This window comes from Vipera berus (genome assembly GCF_964194415.1).
Source record: "Vipera berus genome assembly, chromosome: 1".
In the NCBI taxonomy this organism is placed as follows: domain Eukaryota; kingdom Metazoa; phylum Chordata; class Lepidosauria; order Squamata; family Viperidae; genus Vipera; species Vipera berus.
This window is the reverse complement of record NC_138202.1, coordinates 10,791,058-10,817,872: the sequence shown is the minus strand read 5'-3', so window position 1 is coordinate 10,817,872 and position 26,815 is coordinate 10,791,058. Positions and strand designations below refer to the sequence as shown.

Sequence of the window (26,815 nt, the reverse complement as noted above, 5' to 3'; positions counted from 1 at the left end):
CACACTTGGAAAATGCTCCAAAGTTCATGTTCCATAACACAAAAACAAACCTGATCAGCAAGATGTGAAACTCCTAAGCATACACATTCAAGCTTCTTCTGAAAAGCTGCAATTCATTGGTTTTATGTATTTAATGCAAAGTTCTCGTTTGTTGTTCCAGGCTGCCGCTGAAGCATACGTGGCTATTTAAATACAGAAAAAGCAAAGGAAGAAATGAGTTTCAATTGTGTTAGCAGCAGTCTTCTGCCAGAATGGCCAGCACAGGCATTACAATTACTCACGGGATGTCCCAAAGGTGCTTTTTCAAGAGGCAACTGGACTTCCTTTGTTTTTATTTATTTATTTATTTATTTATTTATTTATTTTTATCACATTTGTATACCGCCCTTTCCCTGAGGACTCAGGGCGGTTTACAGGGAATTAAAAATCAAAACATACAAAAGTTAAAAACCAGTTAAAAATATTAAATTCACCCTGTACACTTAAAAACCCCAGTTAAAATTTTCTCCTCAGCCTGGGCCCGGGAGCTCAAAGAGCCAGGTCTTCAGGCCCTGGCGGAATGATCGGAGGTCGGGGGCAGTCCTCAGCTCCACCGGCAGCTGGTTCCAGAGGGCAGGCGCTCCCACTGAGAAGGCCCTATCCCTGGGTGTCACCCGCCGGCAATCTCTCACCGGCGGAACCCTGAGCAGACCCTCCCTGTGGGAGCGCACTGGGCGAAGGGCGTTTGATGCCGGCAGCAGGTGTTCCCTCAAATAACCCGGACCCAGGCCATGTAGGGCTTTATAGGTGATAACCAGCACCTTGAATTTCACCCGGAGGGCAACCGGAAGCCAATGCAGCTCGCGGAGTAGAGGTGTTACATGGGAGTATCGGGAAACCCCCATTACAACTCGCGCGGCCGCATTCTGCACCAGTTGAAGCCTCCGAGTGGTCTTCAAGGGCAGCCCCATGTAGAGAGCGTTACAGTAGTCCAAACGGGAGGTCACAAGCGCATGAGTGACTGTGCGTAGGGCGTCTCGGTCCAGATAGGGACGCAACTGGCGCACCAGGCGAACCTGTGCAAAAGCCCCCCTGGTCACGGCTCCTATGTGATCTTCAAAATTGAGCCGTGAATCCAGGAGGACGCCCAAGTTGCGAGCCCTATCAACGGGGGGTAACACCTCAGCCCCCCATCGTTAGAGGTGGAATAACTTGGTTAACCCGAGACGCCGATATGCACAGCCACTCTGTCTTGGCGGGATTGAGACGAAGCCTGTTTCTCCCCATCCAGACCTGAACCGCCTCCAGGCACCGGGACATCACGGAGAGGGCATCACTGGGTTGGTTCGGGGTGGAAAGAAAAAGTTGGGTATCATCAGCGTACTGGTGATACCCCACCCCAAAACCACGAATGATCTCGCCCAGCGGCTTCATGTAGATGTTGAACAGGAGAGGCGAGAGAACCGACCCCTGAGGAACTCCACAAATGAGAGACCTCGGGGCGGATCTCTGCCCTCCTGTCAACACCGACTGCGAGCGGCCCTGGAGGTAGGAGGAGAACCACCGTAGAACGGTGCCTCCCACTCCCAACCCCCTGAGACGCCGCAGCAGGATACCATGGTCGATGGTATCGAAAGCCGCTGAGAGATCTAATAGGACCAGGACAGAGGAGCAACCCCTGTCCCTAGCCCTCCAGAGATCATTCACCAGCGCGACCAATGCCGTCTCCGTTTTTCCTTGAAGACGTTTCGCTTCTCATCCAAGCTTCTTCAGTTCTGACTGAATGGTGGGGAATGGAAGGATTTATATTCCTTGCAGTCAACTGGTAATGGTTTTTAAGGCCCTACATGGCATGGGTCCAGAGTACCTCGGGGACCACCTGCTGCTGGCGTCAACTTCCCTCCGCCCTGTGCGTTCCCACAGACAGGGCCTCCTCAGGGTGCCTCCGGTCAGAGAATGTCGGCTGGTGGTCCCCAGGGGGAGGGCCTTCTCTGTGGGCGCTCCGGCTTTATGGAATCAACTGCCGGTCGAGCTCCGGATGGCACCCGACCTTCGCTCCTTCCGACGCGGTCTGAAGACCCATCTATTTGAACAAGCCGGCCTGGCCTGATGGGGGATATGTTGGGGTTTTAATGGGGATTTTTTATATTGTTATTGATTGTTTTAGCGGGGCTACTATTTAATTCTTTTTTAATTTTTGTATTTTGTATTTTTTATATGTGCCCTGTTCACCACCCTGAGTCCTTCGGGAAAAGGGCGGTATACAAATATAAATAAATAAATAAATAAATAAATAAATAAATAAATAAATAAATAAATAAATAAATAAATAAATAAATAAACAAACTGGTCATTACCACTCTTTCTGAGAGTCGTTGGGGCCATTTGGAGGTTAATCTGTGCCCGATAAGCAATATAAATCTTTCCATTCCTTACCACTCAGTCAGAGCTCAAGAAGCTTCTTGGATGAGGAGCGAAACGTCTTCCAAGGAAAAACAAAGGAAGCCCAGTTACTTCTTGAAAAAGTACCTTTGGGACAACCATGACCTGGATAACTGAGAATCTCCGTAGATACTCAGAAAATGGAGAACTGCATCAGGAAATTTTACCTCAGCTACTTCTAGACCAAACATCCCCCATCAAACACCCTCTGACCTGACCTTCGCTCCTTCCGACGCGGTCTGAAGACCCATCTATTTGAACAAGCCGGCCTGGCCTGATGGGGGATATGTTGGGGTTTTAATGGGGATTTTTTATATTGTTATTGATTGTTTTAGCTGGGCTAAACCCTCCTCCCTCAGGGTTCTCTCTTGCAGACATTACCATCGATTTACGGCAACAATTGTGACCAGAATTTATGTGGCTAAGCAAGGCGGTTGCTAAGTGAATCACTGCAGTTGTTAAGTTACTAACATGGTTGTTAAGTGAATCTGACTTCTCCCTTGACTTTGCTTTTCAGAAGGTCACAAAAGGTGAACACATGACCCCCAGGACACTGCGACTGACATAGATGCCAGTTGTCAAGCATCTGAATTCTGATCACATGACCATGGGGCTGCTATAACGGTCATGCATGGAAAACGGTCGAAAGTCACCTTTTTCAGTGCCGTTGTTACTTCGAACAGTCGGTAAACAAATAGTTGTAAGTCGAGCGCCACCTGTACTCGAAGTAATCTGCCAGTTCAGGACTCACAGCAGATGTGAGTGCTGAATTGGCAGATTAATATAAATGCCCATTCAGCACGTAACATCTCCTATCATCAGAGTTCATCCTGCAGAATGTCAATCTGTTCTGCTCATCTCATTTTCCAAGCAGCTGCAGATATATAAAAGAGGTTTTCCATAACCAGCAATTAAGAGGAATGATAAATATAACCATTCCATCAAGTGATTGTTCATACTGTACTTGCCCATCCTGACCAACAATAAACATTCTTGATTCAACAAAGCGTTCAAGTGTCAAGGCAGTGTGCTGGCCAGGAACATATCCCTATTGAAGTATGATTCTCCACATATGTTCCCCCAAAAATGATTACGATAAACAATAACAGGTACAGGTAGTCCTCAACCTACGACCACAATTCAGCCCAACATTTCTGTCGCTAAGTGAAACATTTGTTAAGTGATTTTTGTCCCATTTTACGACCTTTGCTGCCACAGTTGTTAAGCGAATCACTGCAGTTGTTAAGTTACTAACAGAGTTGTTAAATGAATCTGGCTTCCCCACTGACTTTGCAGGTCAGGTTAGACAAGTTAATGACATGACCCCAGGACACTGCAACCGTCATAAATATGAACCAGTTGCCAAGCGTCTGAATTTTGATCATGTGATCACAGGGATGCTGCAACGGTCATAAGTGTGAAAAACGGTCATAAGTCACTTTTTTCACTGCCCTTGTAACTTTGAACTGTTGCTAAATGAATTGTTGTAAGTCAAGGAATATCTACACTGTCAGTTTATGGAAGTCGTATTTACCTGTGCTAATAATCCTGGTTTGGCCTCCTCTCCAGAGATTCCAAGCTTCTGTGAAGTCTTCTTGGCACTTTCCTAAATCTCTGCAGAGGAAAACATGTCTTATCGAGTTTTCAACAACAGAACAGGTATGTTTTTTATAGTTGTTCAAAGCTGCTTTTCAGGCAAATACTCCTGTTACAAGATCACGGATTGTTGGTTCCTAGAGCCCTCTTCTTCTTCCCTCAATTGCTCTTCTTATTGCTTCTGGGAAGTTCAGGATGATCTTAATTTTCTTGACTTTTTTTTCCAAACTGTCCAGTTGCTCTACACCTCCAGATGATGACACTCTGAGATACAGTGAACCCCTCCGTTATTCAAAAATGAAAAAAAAAAGATTATTGAACGTCTGCAGATGTGATACTGTTGGGAAGAGAAACCCGGCTGTGCACCACCACTCAATCTTCTTGAGAAGATTCCCTACTCAGGACAGTCTTCCATATCACACTCCCATTCCCAGCAGAGTCGAAAAGGGCTGCTGGAATACAAAAAAAACCCCAAGAGAGTGTAGACAGAAGAGTTCACTCGTCTGCCATGAATACACAACTTTATTTTGCAAAACAAGCCAGGCAAGAGCATGCACAGGATGGTTCAGGAGATCAGGTATAGTTTTCGATAGTCACCTCCAGGCTGTTGGCTGTGGTAGAATCACGGGTGCGCAAGCAATCCCAGCAAACGATTCCGGGAAGTGTAGGTCTCTGTCCCATTCATCCGTCTCCGTGTTATACACCTGCACGATGCTGGTGACGTTGTTGAGGTGCCAGTTGTATCCCCCCACCACGTAGATCTTCTTCTCTAGCAAGCAACACCCAGCTTCAGATTGTCCTACCCGCATGGGACTTACCATTGTCCACTGGTTGGCTTCTGGTAAGTAATACTCCACGGCCAAGACATCAAAGCAACGGTCGACATGGTCCATGCGGCCCCCGAGGGCGTAAACCTTATTATTGGTGCTGACCATTGCATGCAAGACGCGTGGTTCGTTCATGGGAGCTTTGAACTCCCACTGATCCAGGGCAGAGTCATAGCAATGCAAGGCTTTCTTGTCCTCCACGGATATTCCATACCCGCCAGATATGTACAGCTTGCCTCCAACCGTGGCCCCCGCGTGGCCCCATGTCCTGCGTTTGAGGGGGCAAACATAACTCCATTCATTGGTTCTGGGGCAATATTTTTCCACGGATGCCAAGCTGCCGGATCTGTTCCTGCCACCTGTGGCATAGACCATGCCACACAGCACGTTCAGCTGAAACAGGATCCTGCTCTCCTGCATTGCCTGAATGCGCAGCCACTGGTTGAGGTGGGGATCGTAGCGGTAGCAGACGTCAAGGGCTCCCTCACCGCTGCGGTACTGCAGGTGCTGTCCCCCAACCACGTAAACAAAGTTATCTAGGACAGCCACACAGGTGTGGCTAGTTCCCACCTCCATCTCTGTCAGCTCCTTGAATTGGCGTGTGCTGCTATCGGGCAAATAGTAGACTTTGCCACTTACGGTCCTATCGTTATCGGTGTATGGAGTGCCACCGAAAGCTATGAGAGAAAGGACATCGGAGCGGATTGCAGTTCTGGGAGACTGCATCTCATGCTGCCGAAAAGGCAATATTTGATAGTTGAAAGCTTCTAGGAGGTACTGCCGGCATAAGACGTCCTCCACCATGATGTCAAAGGTTTGGACGCTGTCCACCAGCTCTGAAGATTTCATGAGCGGGAAGCGAATGTGGCAGAGAACCTGGCTGGCACTGCTGCAGCGTGTTGGGTCATACTGTAGCCACCGGATGGCAGCCCGGAAAAGGTCGATCTCACTGCAGCTCTTGAGCTTGTTGCTCTGAAGGAAGAAGACGAGTCGCTCCAAAGGGAGGTGGAGGAAGTCTTCTTCCTCAGAAATCTGAAGGAAATGCCGGAAGGTGAAGGCATCGACGGACTCCTTCAAGGAGGCAAGGCTGAAGGTGGTGGCCATTTGCCCAATGTTAAGGCAGGTCTCAACACTCATGGACGATTTCAGGAACTCCTCGCACAGCTCCACCACGGGTACCATCTGCAGGAAGACAGCCGCTCCCAGCACATCCTGGATGCAGTCAAGGTCAAGGGTGACTTCGGCACTGTAGGCAAACTCTATGATGTGCTTTAAGCCCTTGGCAGAGACTCCTTTCAACTCTATCACGTCTTGGTTGGTTTCCCTCATCCCACCAGTGAACATGGCCCTAAAAGAATCAAAGAACAGGAGACGAAATTGATGAGATTCACCATTCCTGGACGTCATCAGGGAGAATCTAAGGTGCCCAGAGTCACCTGAACTGCAAGACGGATGGCAAATAAATTTGATAAACAAAAAAATTTGACAAATAAATTTAATAAATAAAACTGAGATATAAATTGGATAGATAAATAAGTAAATCTTCTACAAGTTGCCAACTGAGAAAGTGTGCAACAAATAACTCGCTTTTCCGTTGGTTGATGCATCACAGTAAATTACATACAGATAGTCCTCAACTTACAACAATTTGTTTACTAAGCATTCAAATTTACAATGGCACTGAAAAAGTGACTTACAACCAACTTGAACTTACGACCAATGCAGCATCCCTACAGTCCCTTGATCAAAATTTGTATGCTTGGCACCTGGTATATATTTATGATGGTTGTAGCTTCCCAGGATCATGTGGTTGCCATTTGCAATCTTCCCAGCCTGTTTTCGACAACCAAAGTCAATGGAGGAAGCCAGATGTGCTTAACAACTGCAAGATTCACTTAACAACTACAGTGATTTGCTTAACAACCATGGTGAAAAGAGTTGTAAAATCGGACAGGACCCACTTAACAATTGCCTTGCTTAGCAATAGAAATTCTGGTCTCAATAGTAGTCATAATTCAAGGACTACCCATATGTGACTCCACTTTGAGGTTGTTTTCTCAATCAATAAGCATATTTAAATCATTATAAATGACTAACAAAAATAAAGGTTTCTTTCCTGTGCAATGGCTAAGTGCTCCTTGTCTCAGAAAATCTGCCTCAACCCTTCCTTGTTTACACCAGCTCATTAGACCTTCCACAAGGATTCGACATGTGCAGATGTTAAGATGTTTTTCTATGAAATGTTAATGAACCCTTTATATCTTCTCAAATCACTGCCTTTTTAAATGAGGTTTTATGAATTTGGATTTAGTTTTATGTTAAAGACTGTCTCAAGTGTCTCTATTAAAATAGAACTGTAGGATATATATTAACATAGAAAGCTGGCTTCTGGTTTGCATGCGCAGCGCTTTTGGATGTGCAGGAAGAGCTCTCTCCTTGCCGTCCGATCCTTCTTCACTGGAGGACCCTGAAAAGGGTCAAAAGTTGCCCTGGAGGGGCGACCACCGCAAGGAGGCCCTCCTGTGATCGTGGAAGGGCGGCAGCCCTCCACTTGAATCCGGAGCAGCTCCTTTTGGCCCGAAGAAGAAACCAGCAATCAAGATGGCCGATCATTAAGCTGTTCCCCTAACTGCCTGCCTGTGGGACTTTTCTGAAAATTTTCTCCCCCTTTTTTTTTAAACAACGGCATTTGTATACTTGGGGAATAACATTTTAAGCCTTAAAGCGTGGAAGGAAAAAAAATCATCTGATTAAGCAAAGAAATTAAGCAATCTTATTTCTACTCATTAAAAAGCTCCTATTTTTGTGGGGATCTACTACCCTATTTTCTGTTTAAAAGGTGAATTGAGGAAAAAAGAATGGACTAATTATACAAAAGCTTTATATTAATCTGGGGGGGAAAAAGAACTTTACAACTTATTCTATATGCTACTGATGACATCTTGTGGCTAAACATGGAATTGCAAGCAAACCTTTTGCTTATTGTGAGAGCTGACTGAATAACAGAGCTGTCCTTGATACTATCTTCAAAGATAAGTGTGGGAACACCTGGCACTGAAAACAACTGTTAGGAGCATTGGAGGTGGACAATTATTGACTCTTATTAAAATAGCCTCCATGGAAGACTTAGCTGTAAACACCAACGAAATGAATGACTATATCCCACCACTTAACTACAAATTGATATTGGACACAATGTTGGCTATAACTGAGCAAATTAAAGCCAAATTGCATGATAAACCTGACAACTTAAAGCCACTAAACCAAACTTTGACCTTAAATGATGAACTGACAATTCAAAAACAAATAGAAGTAGAAATTAACATCAAAATAGGAGATTTCAAAGAGCAACAAACGCAGCCTACAGAGAACCTTGAACTCCAAACTCCAACTACAAAACTTACAACTCAAAAAACAACACCCAAAGAAAGCAACATTAAGAGTGAAGATATCAAAGGCCTTCAAATACAGTATGTTGAGGATTCAGCTAATCAAATGATAACAACATTAGCTACTACTTTCTACCTAACCCAGATGGAAATGGAAGAAGAAAAAGATCAGACTGAATTAATGATAATTATATTACTTCAAACATCAAACACTGAGTTATTAAAGCAATATTTCAATGATTATAAAGGGGACACCAGCTTGGCAAAACTGTCATTTGGATGGTCTCCTTGGATTCAAATAAGAGTTGGAGGAAGAAAGGGAGACACATTTAAAAATTCAAAGGTACTAATGGGTCTGAAGAGCAACAAAGATGATTGGGGGACTGGAGGCTAAAACATATAGGGAACGGTTGCTGGAATTGGGTATGTGTAGTTTAATGAAGAGAAGGGTGAGGGGTGACATGATAGCAGTGTTCCAATATCTCAGGGGCTACCACAAAGAAGAGGGAGTCAAGCTATTCTCCAAAGCACCTGAAAGCAGGACAAGAAGCAACGGATGGAAACTAGTCAAGGAGAGAAGCAACCTAGAACTAAGGAGAAACTTCCTGACAGTTAGAACAATTAACCAGAGGTGGTGAATGCTCCAACACTGGAGGTTTTTAAGAAGAGACTGGACAGCCATTTGCCTGAAATGGTATAAGGTTTCCTGCCTGAGCAGGGGGTTGGACTAGATGACCTCCAAGGTCCCTTCCAACTTTATTATTATTATTATTATTATTATTATTATTATTATTATTATTATTATTATTATTATTATAATATCTCCTGAGGTTTCCACAGTGCTCTACATTCAGGCAAGCCACATGGTGTGATTCCAAAAGCAGCCGCCATTTTCTAAGCGCTGCATTGCATTCACTTAACAACTGCATGATTCGCATAACAAAGTGCAAAGTGTAATCTATTGGCTTTAACTGTTTTCTTAAATGTCTTGGATCACTTGCTTAAGTGTCTGACCTAGATTTCTGTGTTGTAGGTTGCTGTTACTGAAGCCAGACTTACTGTCTCTAGGCAGATAATTAGGTTTTGGGTGGGAAACTACTTCAAACCTATTGGTCGCCGCCTAGAGGCTAACAGTATAAATAGCTGCACAGCAGCCATTAGGGCTGCTTCTGTTCTCAGTTAATAAACTTGTTTGCTGTTTCAACACTTCGTCTCACTTAATGCCTAAAGAACTGGAGATATAACACAAAGATTGCAAAGATTCATTTAATAACCATGGCACAAGTTGTAAAATGGGGCCTGACTCACTTAACACCCTTGTTGGGCAATGTTATTTAATTCATCATTCCTTAGCAATGGAAATTCTGGTCCCAATTGTTATCATAAGTCAAGGACTAACTGTAAGTCTGTTGTTATCAAAGACAACAAACAGAAGATACAGAATACAGAATAACAGTTGGAAGGGACCTTGGAGGTTTTCTACTCCAACCCCCTGTACATGCAGGAGACCTTATACCCGTGGTGGCGAACCTGTGGCACACAGAGCCCTCTCTGTGGGCACGCGTGCCGTCACCCCAGTCCTAGGCTTTCAGCTGGGTTTTATAAAACCTTTTCGCTTTAGGCCTCCACCGCCGTGTGCAAAAAAAAAAGGTTCAATCAATCAATTTCAACTTTTTGCGGAGAAAAATAAATCTCGCAAAGTTGGAATTGATTGATTGAACTTTTTAGTCCCACCCAGTCTTCCATTATCATCGCAGCCACGCTTACCCAATGGGCCATGCCCACCCAATTGGCCACACCCACCCGGCACCCGACAATACATAAGTGGGTTTTGGGTTGCAGTTTGGGCACTCGGTCTCTAAAAGGTTCGCCATCACTGCCCTATACCATTCTGGACAAATAGTTGCCTAATCTCTTCTTAAAAGCTTCCAGTGTTGAAGCAACCATAATTTCTGAAGGAAGCCGTTCTAATGTGTTCTTACTGTCAGGAAATTTCTCCTTAATTCTAGGTTGGTTTTCTCCTTGGTAAGTTTCCATCCGTTACTTCTTGTCTTGCCCTCAGGTGCTTTATAAAATAGGTTGACCCCTACTTCTTTGTGACAGCCTCTCAAATATTAGAAAACTGGCATCATGTCACCCTTAGTTCTTCTCTTTGTTAGATTAGACATACCCAGTTCCTGCAACCGTTCTTCATATGTTTTAGCCTCCAGCCCCTAAAGAAAATCATGAGCTGCAGTTTCCCTCCTCTTATAGGGGAAGGATTGAAAATGCTTTGTTGCTACAAAGAACTGAATATCAAGAAAAGCACGGTCAACGTATAATTATCCTGGTTTTTTTTTAAAAAAAACTGTCTTGTAATCTTGAAATCTAGATTAAAGCAACAGCTGCCAAATCATCCTTAATGCTGTCTCTTTCCTTTTACCCTTCATTTGCATCAAAATCCGAGCTACAAACCAAAGGGAAGATTATGTTATTCATTGTTCCTCCATGACAACCCTACAAAACACCCAAGTTACAAGAGAAACCCTTGAAGCAATTATAGCTCAGCAGCAAGCCCACACCGGGGCCAGTGTGTAGTGCACAGAATCCGATAGAGCCATTAGCATCTTGTGGGAGATCTTCTGCCCCCACCTTAATTGCTCCTTATTATGAAGAGCAATAAATCTCTGGGGTTGATGTTACTACGGAAACAAACACCAATCAAAAAACAAGGACCAGGGTGTGTGCAAAAACTCACACACACACAGCAGGCACAAATAAGGCAAGTGTAATCAAAAACAAGATAAAAGGTGGGAAAGACAAAGTTTGAAAGAGGGAAGAGATGGTGAACGCCCAGAGGTCACTCAGGAAATGTCTGAATCCAACTGCATTTGACTAATGACTCAGAGCCTTGATCATCTCCAATGGGGGCATTTTCACACCTGCCCCATAACAACCAGAGCCAGATTGTGGTACGGAAGGAGCATTTGCAGGTAATCCTCAACTTGTGGCTGGTTGCTTAGTGAGTGTTCAAAGTTTATGCACTTATTTATTAAATTTCTATGCTGCCCATCTCACTGATGCAGCAAGTCTGGGCAGCTTAAAGGTACAATGGACCTCCCCAGGGGTACTTATGACCCAGTTCCAAATTTCTGATAGGTTCCCCCCCCAGTCATATGACGGCATTTTAGGCACTCGGCAACCTGCCTGCATTTATATCCATTTGCAACATTTTTGTGGTCATATGACATTTTACGATGGTTTTGCTAAAAAACCAACATTTACTTCTGGTTTTCAATAAAACCACTTCACACTAAACAGTTGGCTTGCTTTACAACCGCATTGTTTGCTTAACAACTGCCGCAGAAAAAAGGTCATCAAATCAGGTTGGTCATGTGGGTGACCTGCTTTATAATAAGCAGGCATATACATAGAATGAAGGCTACTGCTAAGCTTGTAAGCCGCCCTGAGTCTTCGGAGAAGGGCGGGATATAAATGGAATTAAAATAAAATAAAAAATAAAAAATCATGGCTTACAATCATAATGGGCACCGTCCATTAAGGTCATAAAATGAGGATTACCAGTAGCAATCACCTCTCTGGAGTCTGCCCCAATCTCAGAAGGGATGGTGGACACTCTCCAGAAATAACATAAAAATCTAAGCCAGAAGTGACCACCTTGGCATCTTTAAAATAGCATCCTGGTCAGGGGATTCTGGGAGTTGAAGTCCACTAGTCTTAAAGTTGCCAAGATTGGACATCCCTGATCTAAACAAAATCCCACCAATTTAGGTGAAAAATGAGGAGATTTGAGTATATGTTTTATTTATCAGAATGAGGTACAAGAAATATACTCTTTTTTAAAAAAAAACATAGTGATTCCGGACACATTCTGAAGCCAGGAAACTGTTTTCCTAAGCAAAGCTGGTCTGGTCTTCATTCTATTCCAGATTGGGTCAACTGTTATCTTATCTCAACAGCTGAATTTAAGCAATCAAAATTATGTGGTTCTGGGAATCCGGTGCAAAATACCAACACAGGGTGATGATTGTGCATTTATATTACCTACGGGAGCACCTGCTGCCGGCGTCAACTTCCCTCCGTCCTGTACGTCCCCACAGAGAGGGTCTCCTCAGGGTACCACCGGTCAGAGAATGTCGGCTGGTGACCCCCAGGGGGAGAGCATTCTCGGTGGGTGCACCAATCCTTTGGAACCGCTTACCGGCTGAACTACGGATGGCCCCCGACCTTCGCTCCTTCCGGCGTGATCTAAAAACTTATCTATTCGAACAAGCCGGCCTGGTCTGATGGGTTTGGGTTTTAACATTATTTTAACTAACCTACAACATTGGGCAGAATCATTTAACTTTAAATCTTGTAAATCTTGTAACCTGTATTCTTATTTTTATTGCCCTGTACACCGCCCTGAGTCCTTCAGGAGAAGGGCGGTATATAAATCAAATCAAATAAATAAATAATAAATAAATAAATAAATAAATAAATAAATAAATAAATAAATAAATATTAAAATAACATAGTTATAAGTAGTACAGGACCACTTCCTCCCTGTTAATATATAGAAGGGCACTTAAAATGCTGTTCTTCAAAGCATTCAAGAAACAAGTCTGAATGTAATCATCCAGCAAATATTGTAAAATAGCTGGTTGCTACCTTTTTTGATGCATATAACTGATGTGTTGGTTTGATAAGTATTGCTTATTACTGTTTTGACTGTTTCATTGTACTAATGTTAAACAACTTAGAGGCTATAACTAAATGGCTTGCAAATGTAAATAAATCAACATTCAGCTCAAGAATTGATGATCTCAAGGGTTTTTTTTTCTATCCAGAAATCTACCTCTGGTTTTCATCCAAGTATTCTTCATCAACCTAACCTGAGAACATTTAAACCTTTTTTGTTTAATATTTTGTTTTTGTTTTGTTCTGTCCATTTTCCTCTTATACTCCAAGTATACTGATTAAGATGAAAATGTTATTGTTTACAGTTAATATTACAATATTAGTGTTTAGAACAACCCATCAAAGTTTGACTGGTATTGCACTGCACGCATTCATCCTGACTAATAAATTGCAAAATGCCTTTTCTTTTTAGGAATGGAAAACTTTTTGCAAAAAAATGTAACACTCAAAAAACTCCTGATTCATTCAACTATGATACCAAGCATAAGCAACACATACATTTAGGATAGTAAGAACACAAAAAGAATCAGGCTAGAATTATGGGTATCAGCCCTTAAAGTGAAGGTTGTTTCTTTATATAATTTAGAAGCTGCCTGACCCCCCAATCACTCTGGACGACTTACATTTTAAAAGGAAAACACAATTTAAAAAGAAATGTGCATTCAGAAGAGAAAAGCACACAGAACAACAAAATTAAAACCTACAGTGGCTCAACTACCTAAAAGCTGGGAGAAGAGATAGGGATTTTTGACTTGTCATCAGGATGGGAGACACATGATACCTTGAGTTTTTTTCCCAAGAGGGCTGGGGTGCCATGAGTTGAGTGAAGAAGTAGTTTTTTTTTAATATTCATGAACAACATACCAAAAAAATGAAAGGATAGGATAATTAGAGAGAAATAGACTTGATGGCTACCTGCAGATGGAAGGGAAGGGAAGGGAAGGGAAGGGAAGGGAAGGGAAGGGAAGGGAAGGAGGAAGCGATATTTCCCAACTTTAAATATGTGCTGGGGAAATTTATTTATTAAATTTTTATGCCCCCACCTCCCCTACAAGGTGACTCTGGGAATTCTGGCTGGGGAAATCTAGGAGTCCACACATCTTAAAGTTGTCATGTTTGCAAACACTGATTTAAATTATTTGGGGAGGTCCCATGAAAACCACCTAGATTCCAAAGGGCAAACGCTACAGTAATGCAACTTTGCCAGTGCCTGGAAAGGAGGTCCAATGGTTTCTTTTTGACAATATATGGGCTAGGTTTGGACTTTGGTAGCTCTGCAACCTACATTTCCCAAAAGCTCTCTCAGATGCAATGGTATCTTTGCCTTATACAAGCATAAGATGTGGCCTCACTCCAACCAGCATAGACCTTTGAGCCACAGAGTTTAGCAACTTTTCCAGATCTCAGGTAGGGTTTGGAGATGTCTGGAGATGATGCCTGTCCTTCTTGCCTGAAAGCCATCTGCTGCACAATACAGGTAGTCCTCGACTTACGACCACAATTGGGACCAGAAGAATTTCCATTGTTAAGCAAGGCATTCTGAGTCATGCCAAATTTTATGACCTTTTTTGCCATCTCTGTTAAGAAAAACACTGCATTTGTTAAGGGAATCTTGTGGTTATTACGGGAATCTGGTTTCCCCATTGACTTTGCTTGTCGGAAGCTTGTCTGGGAAAGTCACAAATGGCAATCATGATCCTGGGATGCTGCAACTGCGGTAAAGACATGCTGGTTGCCAAGCACCCAACTTTTGATCACCTGACCATGGGAAATGCCACGATGGCTGTAAATGCAAGGACTGGTCATAACGCTATTTTAACTTATAACAGTCGCTAAAAGAATGGTTGTAAGTCAAGGACTAATTACAGCCCTTGCTTGCAAACTGTTAGGATATTTAAATTTAGTACCTGCTGCAGTAAAGTCTATAATGGGCCAGAACACACAGTTGTCGTTGATTGGTTGGAGAGAGCTGGCTCCTGCAGGAGGCAATCTACGTTATGATTGGTTGCTGTGGGTGTAAAGGGGGAGTTCCCTTTTTTCCCCCGCCTTTTTTTCTTCTGTGTGGTCTGTACAAGTAATCCTCAACTGACGACAATTGAGCCCAAAATTTCTGTTGCTATCTAAGGCATTTGTTAAGTGAATGTTGCCCCATTTTGCGACTTTTCTTGCCACAGTTGTTAAGTTGATAACACAGTTGTTAAATGAATCTGGCTTCCCCATGGACTTTGTTTCTCAGAAGGTCGCAAAAGGGGATCGATCACATGACCCCAGGTCTTTGGAATTGTCATAAATATGAGTCAGTTGCCAAGTGACACAATTTGGATCACATGACCATAGGGATGCTGGAACGGTCACAAGTCTAAAGTCACTTTTTACAGTGCCATTGTAACTTTGAACAGTCTCTAAATGGAACTGTTGTAAATCGAGGACTACCTGTGTGCTGTTCTGTGATTTACCTGACAGTTTACCTCATGATGTAGTGATGTGCCTAATTATCTTGTCTGCCGTGAATACAGATGTAAAATATATTTATTTATATAAAACTTCAAATCCGTGTCACTGTCTCTGACTCCATTTGGAAACCTACTGTGCAATTCCCTGACACAAACCCACCATCTAGGACCCACACTTTCAACGGGGTTTGAAAGAGCGGGAAAACAGCTTCCATGAGGACGTTTGAGCCCCTCACCTGAAGTAGTCACTGCAGGCCGCCAAAACAACTTTGTGCACCTGAAAGACCTCATTGTTGATGGTGAGGATGACATCCAGCAACTGGGACTGAGCCCGCAGAGAAGCCAGGCCGTGCAAGAGGGTAACACTATGGCCCGGAGCAGAGAAAGTGCATTTCAATGTGCTGTTCTTGTCCGCCATGCTAGAAAGGGGGAGAGAGAGGGATAAATTACAAGGTGTTTTTTTTCCCCCCTTGAATTAGTCATACAGGTAGATCCAAGCCTTTGATCTTTTTGATTGTCCTTTTCTGCAGTTTTTCCAGCTCTACAATACAGGTAGTCCTCAACTTGTGAGCCGTAATTACATCTATGGAGATTCTCCGTCGTCCAGGTCATGGTTGTCCCAAAGGTGCTTTTTCAAAAGGCAACTGGACTCTCTTGCTTTTTGTTTTCCTTCAAAACGTTTCGCTTTCTCATCCAAGAAGCAGAACTGAAGAAGTTTCTTGGATGAGAAGCAAAACATTTTCGAGGAAAAAAACAACAACAAGACACTCCAGCTGCCTTTTGGGGAAAAAAAGCACCCTCGAGACACCCAGAATTATGACTGTATGTTGTGCCAGTCGTTAAGTGGGTCACCATGTAACTGCACCTGATTTTGCTACTTTTTTTTGCACCAGTCATGAAGCTAATACTACAGTCATTAAATGAATGCCATGCTCATTAAGGCGACTCATTAAGGCGACTAGCACGCGTGTGCGGGGGAACCTTTACCTTTACCTTTACCTTGTCTGCAATGGGCATTTTTAGGTTTCCAGAAAAAAAACCCATCATAAATTATGATAATGTGACTGTAGGACACTACAAACAGTCATAAACGAGAGCTGACTGCCAAGGGCCCAAATGGAGTCACATGACCAGGAGGGCAGCCAATCCTGATTGTAAGGACCCTAGAGAGGTCCGTTGTAATTTTGAATTATTGCTAAACAACCAGTCGTAAGTCGAGGACTACTGTAGAAAAAGGAACAGATTTAAACACAGTTTAAGGACAATATACGCTACTGAAAAACTGCCACACCACCAATTTGCAAGGAAGTGTTATTATTACCTGCTCTGTAACAGTCTCTCGAACTGGAAATATCTTTTACCCAGTGGTTTGCAATCTTTTCTTCACCACGGACCCCGTTTAAGTACCTTTTGTGTCCACAAACTATAGCCACAGACCCCCAAGACTTAACTCAAGATTTAAATAAAAACATTTTTTTAAGCCTTCAAGGACCCCCGGGACAACATTCTGTCGCCCTCCAAAGGGTCCGCAGACCACAGGCTGAGAGCCATTGTTTTACCCCTTTTTATACAAGAATGAAGGGAACAAGGCCCCGTCTTCCCACAAAAATTTAAGCATTCTTCAAGGTCATAGCGATAGCACTTAAGATTTATATACCGCTTCACAGGACTTTACAGCCCTCTCTAAGCAGTTTACAGAGTCAGCGTACTGCTCCCAACAATGTGGGTCCTCATTTTACCGACCTCAGAAGGATAAAAGGCTGAATTAACCTTGAGAGGGTGAGACACAAACTGCGGAATTGCTGGCAGCTGGCAGTCAGCAGAAGTAGCCTGCACTACTGCATTCTAACCACTGCATCACAGTGGCTGTTAATACAAGAAACTCCATTGTGGTTACCAACGGACCCTAATCACACACACACACACACACACACACACACACACACACACACACACACTCCACTTCTTTAATAAGAATGAAATCAGGAAAAATAATCTTGGAATATAAGCACCTGAAAGCAGGACAAGAAGCAACGGATGGAAACTAGTCAAGGAGAGAAGCAACCTAGAACTAAGGAGAAACTTCCTGACGGTTAGAACAATTAACCAGTGGAACAACCTGCCTCCAGAGGTGGTGAATGCTCCAACACTGGAGGTTTTTAAGAAGAGACTGGACAGCCATTTGTCTGAAATGGTATAAGGTTTCCTGCCTGAGCAGGGGGTTGGACTAGATGACCTCCAAGGTACCTTCCAACTTTATTATTATTATTATTATTATTATTATTATTATTATTATTATTATTATTATTATTACAATAATAATGTTGGAAGGGACCTTGAAGGTCATCTAGTCCAACCCCCTACAGAGAAGAGCAACAAGGATGATTAGGGGACTGGAGGTTAAAACATATAAGGAACGGCTGCTGGAATTGGGTATGTGTAGTTTAATGAAGAGAAGGGTGAGGGGTGACAGGATAGCAGTGTTCCAATATCTCAGGGGCTGCCCCAAAGAAGAGGGAGCCAAGCTATTCTCCAAAGCACCAGAAGGCAGGACAAGAAGCAATGGATGGAAACTAATCAAGGAGAGAAGCAACCTAGAACTAAGGAGAAACTTCCTGACAGTTAGAACAATTAACCAGTGGAACAACCGGCCTCCAGAAGCTGTGAATGCTCCAACACTGGATGTTTTTATATGGGGACCTTGGTGCTCTGTGAGCTTGGTGGTTTTCTTGCAGATCTTTCATTACCCAACTAGGTAACATCATCGGTGCTAGGAGGAAGTTGGGTTTGCTCTCATTTTATATACTATACTTGGTGATTCCTTGATTGGGCTGTTGTTTACTGTTAGCTTGTTTGGCATGATTGCGGTATTGTTTGCTTTTTGATTGTTAGTCTAATGTTAATTTTGGTGCTAATCTCTGCTCATCTGGGTGTTGATTGCTGGGGAAGTGGTGCATTGGTCTTTTTGTTTCCCTTTTAGCTTTTTGATTCTCTCTTTTGAATGGTATGTAGATGTTGTTTATGTTCATGTGCCTGTGGATGGCTGATTATTTGAGTGCCAGGCTTCCAGGAATTCTCTAGCATTTTTGGACTTGGTCTAGGTAGGATACCCACAGTTTCCAAGTTGAAACTATGGTTTCAACTGGGAGCATGATATAATTTAACCTTTTCATTGAAAAGCCATTAGAATGAGGACTGAGGGCCCTGGGGGAAGAGAGAAAGAGGTCACATTGCAGAATGTGAAATAATGGCATTTTTTTAAAAAAACTTTAATGCCTTGTTGCCTTGCAGTCCCATTGTTTGTGTTACTATAGTTGGGGGAAAAACAACAGAACAGCATCTGTTCCTTGGCAGAAATTCCAGGAAAGGCACAAAAGAAAACCTTGAGTGATTCTTTGCCAAGACCCACACGCCACAATTGTGGTGGTTGGTGCTGTGTGCGCGTAGTTGCATACATACCGTTTCAACCAATTGAGAACTTACTTTGGGAGTCTGGAAGAAACTGGAACTTGGTTATTAGCTAAAAAGAATTTATTCTTTTAAGAAAGCTGAACTTTTCTCTTAAAAGCTCTAGTACTGGGAAATGTAGAAGGAAAGACGAGCACCAGCAGCAAAGGGGATAGACTCCAGTACATGGGGCACTATTGGGGGACCTGAAAGAACAAGTTAGGGACAGAATCTCCTGGAGAAGATCTATATATGTCAGTGTTTCTCAACCTTGACAGCTTGAAGATGAGTGGACTTCAACTCCCAGAATTCCTCAACCAGCCATGCTGGCTGGGGAATTCTGGGAGTTGAAGTCTACCCATCTTCAAGCCGTCAAGGTTGAGAAACACTGATCTATGTGATCACTGGGAGTCAAAAATGACTTTATGGTATATAATCAATCATAATCCATCTCTTTTCAAACCACTACTAATGACTACTTTATTCCTTCAATACTAAAGAGACAGGCCTTTATATAGGTGGCAATGTACAAAACTGCTCAGTTTTCCCTATTCTCTTAAAAATCATATTGTTTGATTGATTGATTGATTGATTGATTGATTGATTGATTGATCAAATTTATATAGCCACCCATTTCACTGGAAGTGACTCTGGGCGATGTAGAACAATCTGATAAAGTCACAAAAAACAATCATTATAAAACACTCGTAATATATATATACTATAGATATATAGTTGAGCTCCGGATGGCTCCCGACCTTCGCTCCTTCCGATGCGACCTAAAAACACATCTGTTTAAGCAATCCGGTCTGGTCTGATGGGTTCTTTTGTAATTATTATTTTAAGGTAACTATCTTCTACATTTGGGCTAAATTAGGGTTTAATTTGTTTTCAATATCTGTATTTGTACATTCTATTATTTATGTCACTGTTCACCGCCCTGAGTCCTTAGGGAGAAGGGCGGTATACAAATCAAATAAATAAATAAATATAGATATAGATATATACAGCAAGTGTTTTCTGGTGAAACCAGTCTAATAAAACACCTTGGTCTACTGCTATGATTACTTTTGCGTTTCAGCCCCAATCTAGGAGTGTTTTGAAGGCTCAAGTTGCTACTTCAATAAACTATTGCTGTAAATTTTAAATTTTGCTGACAAAGAAAGGGAGACTAATATAGCTATTTCAAGCTATTTAGCTCTCATCAGCTAGCTAGCCATACCCACTACTAATGACTACTTTATTCCTTCAATACTAAAGAGACGGGCCTTTATATAGGTGGCAATGTACAAAACTGCTCAGTTTCCCCTATTCTCTTAAAAATCATATTGTTTGATTGTTTGATTGATTGATTGATCAAATTTATAGAGCCACCCATTTCACTGGAAGTGACTCTGGGCGATGTAGAACAATCTGATAAAGTCACAAAAAACAATCATTATAAAACACTCGCAATATATATATAGTATAGATATATAGATATAGATATATAGAGCAAGTGTTTTCTGGTGAAACCAGTCTAATAAAACACCTTGGTCTACTGCTATGATTACTTTTGCGTTTCAGCCCCAATCTAGGAGTGTTTTGCAGGCTCAAGTTGCTACTTCAATAAACTATTGCTGTAAATTTTAAATTTTGCTGACAAAGAGTTAAAGGGAGACTAATATAGCTATTTCGAGCTATTTAGCTCTCATCAGCTAGCCATACCCTTCTGAGATTCAAACCTGGGCAGCTTGCATGTTAGGTAGCTGTATTAACCTCTAGGCCACAGGTTCTCCTCACTATCAGCATTTACACAGCAGAAAACATTTCTATTATTTCCTTATTTTTCGTAAACATTTTACCAAGGTCCCAAATTGCCATTTATGATCTTGCCAGCTGGCTTCCAACAAGCAAAGTCAATAGGAGAAGCTGGATATAATTTAATGACTGAACTGGAGTGATTTATTTAACACCTGTGGCATGGCTCACTTAACAACCACTTCACTTTGCAATGGAAGGTCAGGTCTCAATTGTAGTCATAAGTCAAGAGATTAGCTGTATTGCCTTCACTGGAAAAGTTGGGATGCATTCAGAGATGGATCTCCCTTGGAAATAGTCTATGTTGAACTGTATAGCAGAGCTTTTCAACCTTTTCACCTACTGTACTACTTTTAGGATATGGCAACATCCGAGTACCACCAGTCGCCTAGCAAGGTGTCAAAAACGTGACAAAAAAAGGGAAAAAAAGTGATGAAGTACCGGTAGTCCTCGACTTACAACAGTTTGCTTAGTGACTGTTCAAAGTTACAATGGCACTGAAAAAGTGCCCTCCAAGCCACAGCCAAGAAAGACACCTGCCTGTCCGCCCGGCGGCGCTCTTCCTCCTCTCTGAGGTTTTCATTGTTGTGACATTTCTGTTGAGGATTGGCAGCAGGGTTGGGGGTGGTGTTTGGTTTTTATTCCCATTTGCTGGGTGGTTGTAGCAGGTTTTGGTCACCTCACATGATCCTGGGACACTGTGACCGTCATAAATATGAATCAGTTGCCAAGCATCTGAATGTAAATCACAAGACCCTGGAGATGCTGCAACATTCCAGCTGATCGGCACTTCTTCTGGGCTCAGCAGATGTGCCAGGATCAGCACCGAGCTCCAGCTGGAGCCTGGCGCTGATCCTGGCGCTTCCGCTGAGCCCTGATAGCCCTGCAGCTCCAGCCGTCTCTCGCTCAGGCTTGTGCGGTGCTGCCACCTGTTCAGCTTGTTCCCCTCCCCCGCTACCACTTTTCTAGGATGGTCGTGGTGGTACGCAACCATCCTAGAAAAGTGGTAGCGGGTGAGGGGAACGAGCTGAACCGGTAGTAGCACCGCACAAGCCTGAGCGAGAGACAGCTGGAGCTTCAGGGATGTCAGGGCTCAGCGGAAGCGCCAGGATCAGCGCCAGGCTCCAGCTGGAGCTTGGCACTGATCCTGGCGCTTCTGAGCCCAGAAGAAGCGCCAATCAGTTGGAATGTTGCAGCATCTCCAGGGTCTTGTGATTTACATTCAGATGCTTGGCAACTGATTCATATTTATGACGGTCACAGTGTCCCAGGGTCATGTGAAGTGACCAAAACCTGCTGCAACCACCCAGCAGAGGCGAGGAATAAAAACCAAACACCCCCCCACCCCACCCCCACTGCCAATCCTCAACAGAAATGCTCACAACAATGAAAACCTCGGACAGGAGGAAGAGCGCCGCCAGATAGGCAGGCAGGTGTCTTGCTCGGCTGTGGCTTAGGGGCACTTTTTTCAGTGCCATTGTAACTTCAAACAGTCACTAAGCAAACTGTTGTAAGTCGAGGACTACCTGTACTTCATTTTTTCCCTTTTCTTTTTTTTGGTCATCAAGGTTTTGACACCTTGCTAGGTGACTGGTGTTACTTGGATGTTGCCATATCCTAAAAGTGGTACAATGGGTTAAAAAGTTGAAAAGCCCTGCACTAGCCATTTCTGTATTGGCAAATCAGTCTAATCAGTAAAACCCAAAATCGTAATATCATTTTTCTTCCACCTCAAGCACAAAGTCCAGAAGCGGTTTCCAAGTAGAAACAAAAGTACTTATGTTTTTTTTCTTTTACCAGCACAGTCAATTTGGCCATCTCTGCTAATTCCATCAGCTTTTGTAACCATTCGTCCATGGTAGGAATTGAGGCATCCTTCCACTTTTGTGCACAAAGCAATCTTGCTGCCATCACCATATATAAAATCAGAGTTCCAATTTTTTCCCCAATTATCTTTCCATTAGACACAGAAGGAAAGTTTCTGGTTTAATCTTTATGTTCACTTTAAGAATTTTCTGCATTAATATATGAATCCTACTCCAATATTTTTTGCCTAAATCTGCTCAGCTCTGCACATCAGCAAGAGTCCTGCTAAATTATTTCTATATGAATATAATGTGGATTGTAACTGTTTCTTTCCTGTAAAGAAAGAAGAATTTCCTGTAGAATTTCTGTTGTTCTAAGGCCAGATTAAACAAGAAATGAATAAATCTCATGCCTAATCAGCAAAAAGGAAGGATAATTTTTTAAAAACTAATATAAGAGCCTATTTACCTACTTACAAATAGGTGCAAAAGGAGTGAATCAGTAAGGATCAAGGCTGCAGTGACACAAAGTAGAAGGAAATGGCATAAGATGGCATAAGAATAAGAATTAATCCTACCTCACAGCTGCTATTTGATAAGAAGGACTTATGGGTCCCATACATTTTTTTTATTAAGGAAAAGAATATAATTCCTAATTCCAATTCTCCGGCATTATGGCATCACTTTCATCCAGTCCCATAATCCCTTGCACTATTACTCAGATGTACCATGAATGTTTTGTTCATTCTTTGGCTAACCCAGCTTAAAAACAGAATAACATAATAATAAGAGTTGGAAGGGACCTCAGAGGTCTTGTTGTCCAACCCCCTGCTCAGGCAGGAAACCCTACACCACTTCGGACAAATGGTTGTCCAATCTCTTCTTTAAAACCTCCAGTGTTGGAGCGCCCACAACTTCTGGAGGCAAGTTGTTCCACTGATTTAATTGTTCTAACTTTCTGGAAATTTCTCCTTAATTCCAGGTTGCTTCTCTCCTTGATGAGTTTCCATCTATTGCTTCTTGTCCTGCCTTCTGGTGCTTTGGAGAATAGGTTGACCCACTCTTCTTTGCGGCAGCCTCTGAGATAACCAGGGCTTTTTTTCTCATAGAACGCTCAGAACAGAGTTCCGGCACCTGCTAGGTTGGCAGAAGCTGGGACGAGTAACAGGCGCTCACTCTGTTACGCGGCACTCGGGATTCGACCTGCCAAACTGCCGACCTTCTGATCGACAAGCTCAGCGTCCTAACCCACTGAGCCACATTACAAAAAAGATGTTGAGACTTTGGAAAAAGTACAAAGAAGAGCAACTAAGATTAAAGGCATGGAGACTAAAACATATGAAGAACAGTTGCAGGATTTTGGTATGGCCAGTCTAGAGAAAAGAAGGACTAGGGGGGACAGGATAGCAGTATTTGAGAGGCTGCCACAAGGAGGCGGGGGTCAATTTAGTTTCCAAAGCACCAGAAGGCAAGACAAGAAACAATGGATGGAAACTAATCAAGGAGAGAAGCAACCTGGAATTAAGGAGAAACTTCCTAACAGTGAGGACAATTAACCAGTGGAACGGCTTGCCTTCAGACATTGTGGGTGCTTCAACACTGGGGATTTTTAAAGAAGAGACTGGACAGCCACTTGTCTGAAATGGTATAGGGTCTTCTTCTTGAGCAGGGGGCTGGACTAGAAGACCTCCAAAGTCACTTCCAGCTCTATTGTGATTGATTGATTGGTCCTTCCTCTTACCCAGTAGGCCTCCTTTAAGTTCCCACAACAAAAATCCTGGCAGAGGACAGTCTGGACCTCCCAGAGAGAGGAAAATAGGAAATATATATATATAAAAAAAATAACAAGGGAAGGCAGAAAAGATAATGCTGCAGGGGACATGATCACATAATGAGATAAAGGGACACCTATGCTGCATAGCAACTGGGTTCACACAACACAAAATACCTGGAGATGTTTTATAGCAATATTCAAATAAGTAAGAATGTTTTAACTTAATTAGGACCACCATATTTTTTAACAGAAGAGAATATCTGTAGTTGAGGGTTGAACTATGTAGTCCTTGATGCTCTCTGAGCTTGGTTGCTTGCTTGCAGATGTTTCCTCACCCAATTTTATTATTTTTTATTACTTTATAAATAACTCAAGGCAGCAAACATACCTAATACACCTTTCTCCTCCTATTTTCCCCACAGCAACAATCCTGTGAGGTGGGTTGGCCTGAGAGAGTGGCTGGGCCAAAGTCACCCAGCTGGCTTTCATGCCTAAGGCAGGACTAGAACTCACAATCTCCTGGTTTCCTTAACCCCTGGACCAGACTGGGTTCCTGTTTATATAGAAGCTACTGTATATAAACAGGGAGGCAAACCCAAGATTAACTAGCACATTACCTAGTTGGGTAAAGAAACATCTACAAGCAAACAACCAGTCTTAGAGGACGCCAATCAAGAGCTCCACAACTATACTTTGGTCAGTGGTTCTCAACCTGTGGTCCACGGACCCCTGGGTGGGCACAATGTTGTCACAATGGATCCATGAAGGGTTGAAGAAATGTTATGATTTAAATCTTGTCTTGGAGGTTTGTGGCTACAAAAGGTATTTAAAGGGTGTCCAGGGTGAAGAAAAGATTGAGAACCATTAGGTTACAAAAATTGGCACAACCACTAGGCAACAGCAAAGAGTTGGATTACCTTAGCAAGGGTGATCAAAATTTTGTGTGAAAGCAACCAGAGGACAACCTGTAGCTCTCCAGATATTGGGTCACACTAGTTGAGGTTGCTGGGAATTGTCATTCAGCCACAAATGTGACTGCACTAAAAGGTGAAGGTTGACCACATTTACAAGGCAAAAAACGAGAGATGGGGAACACCTGAGGACCTTAAATTAAGAGGAGGAAAAATCTTTCTAGGGGCAGGCAGAACAACTATGGGGTGGAAGGAAGACCCAAAGGCTCCCAAGTCACTTTTCAGATGCGATGGACTACACCTCCCATCATCCCCAGCCTGACAGATTCCCTACACAGGAAGATCTGGAGTTCATCACACAAGGGAACCACTGACAAATGGACCCAGAAGGACAAGAACCTGGAGCTACGGGGCTGGGGAAGACGATCCACCCTCACCCAGGATTACATTGCCCACGCTCCCACAACTTAAGTCTTGGTGGAGCAGTGGGCTAATGCCTCCTTAAGTACCGTAACACCAGCTGCCTGCAATTAGTGCAGGTTCGAGTCCCACCAGGCTCAAGGTTGACTCAGCCTCCCATCCTTCCGAGGTAGGTAAAATGAGGACCCAGATTGTTGGGGGGGCAATAAGCTGACTTTGTAATAATGCCGCTTGCCCCCCCCCAAAGCCCTAACAAGCAGGCATATACATAGAACGAAGGCTATTGCTAAGCACATTGTTTTGTGCTTTAGATTGTGGGGCAATTAAGCTGACTTTGTAATAATGCCGCTTGGTGTGTGTGTGTGTGAAAGCCCTAATAAGCAGGCATATACATAGAATGAAGGCTACTGCTAAGCTTGTAAGCCGCCCTGAGTCTTCGGAGAAGGGCGGGATATAAATGGAATTAAAATAAAAAAATAAAAAAAATAAAATATAAATGGGATTTAAAAAAAAAAGTCATCCGGTCAGACATCCATGCATTTGCGCAGCACCCTATCTTTCATTTAGCTTTAATTACGCTGGGCTCTAACCCTAGTTCAGCCCGGAGCGCCGCCGCAGCCAGCAGGTGGGTAGGGTTCCTTATCCTGTGGAAAAGCAGAAAAACGGGCCAATGCGGTAACCTAGTTAATTAAACCTGGCGTGTCACTACAGCACCATACACACAGACACAGACACACACACGCACTGACAGAACTCCTGGCAAGAGCCCCGCCCAGTTTCCAGAGGTGGGTCAGAAATCCAAGAATCGCAATCTTAATCAAAATGCAAAACAGCTGCGGGGCGGGGAGGGGGGGAGAAAAAGAACCCGGAGGAAAGAAGAGAGAAAGAGGGCACCGCGTCGTCCTCTGGACACCCGAGGAGCCGCGGAGGGCTCTCCGTCGTGGGGGGGGGGAAACCCCGGTCCCGTGTGGGGCAAAGCTGGGGAGGGAGGGAGGGAGGGAGGGAGGGGGAGGAATGCACCATCCCTTCCCCCCCTCCCCATGGAGGTGGGACTAGAGGCGGCTTGGGGTGGCGGGAGGGCAGGCGGGAGGGGGATCCGTCTTTCCCTCCGGTCCTCACCTGCTGAGGCTGCTGTTGCTCGGCGTGGAGGGTCGCTCGGCGAAGGTTTCGGCCCCGCCGGGCTCCGCCATCTTCCCGCCGCCTTCCGCTTGCTGGAGGCCGCCCCAACCCGGGGACTCAGCCGGAGTGGGACGCCGGGAAGGGGAAGGGAAGGGCCGGGCCGGACAGGGCGC

The 26,815-nt window shown here is 43.5% G+C and overlaps 1 protein-coding gene across 2 annotated transcripts; it reads right to left on the bottom strand.

The window, feature by feature from the left end:
• On the bottom strand, positions 1–26,815 carry KLHL26 (kelch like family member 26). 2 transcript variants are annotated; one of them, XM_081338949.1, is made up of 5 exons: positions 26,643–26,815; positions 15,603–15,785; positions 4,615–6,192; positions 3,956–4,035; positions 1–182 (listed from the first exon to the last, which is right to left on the bottom strand). In XM_081338949.1, the coding sequence occupies exons 1-5, from the start codon at positions 26,711–26,713 to the stop codon at positions 88–90; spliced, it is 2,007 nt and encodes a 668-aa protein (XP_081195075.1). In that variant the 5' UTR covers positions 26,714–26,815; the 3' UTR covers positions 1–87. The 2 variants fall into 2 exon arrangements, with proteins under 2 accessions (XP_081195075.1, XP_081195076.1); XM_081338950.1 differs by having other exon boundaries at positions 4,836–6,192.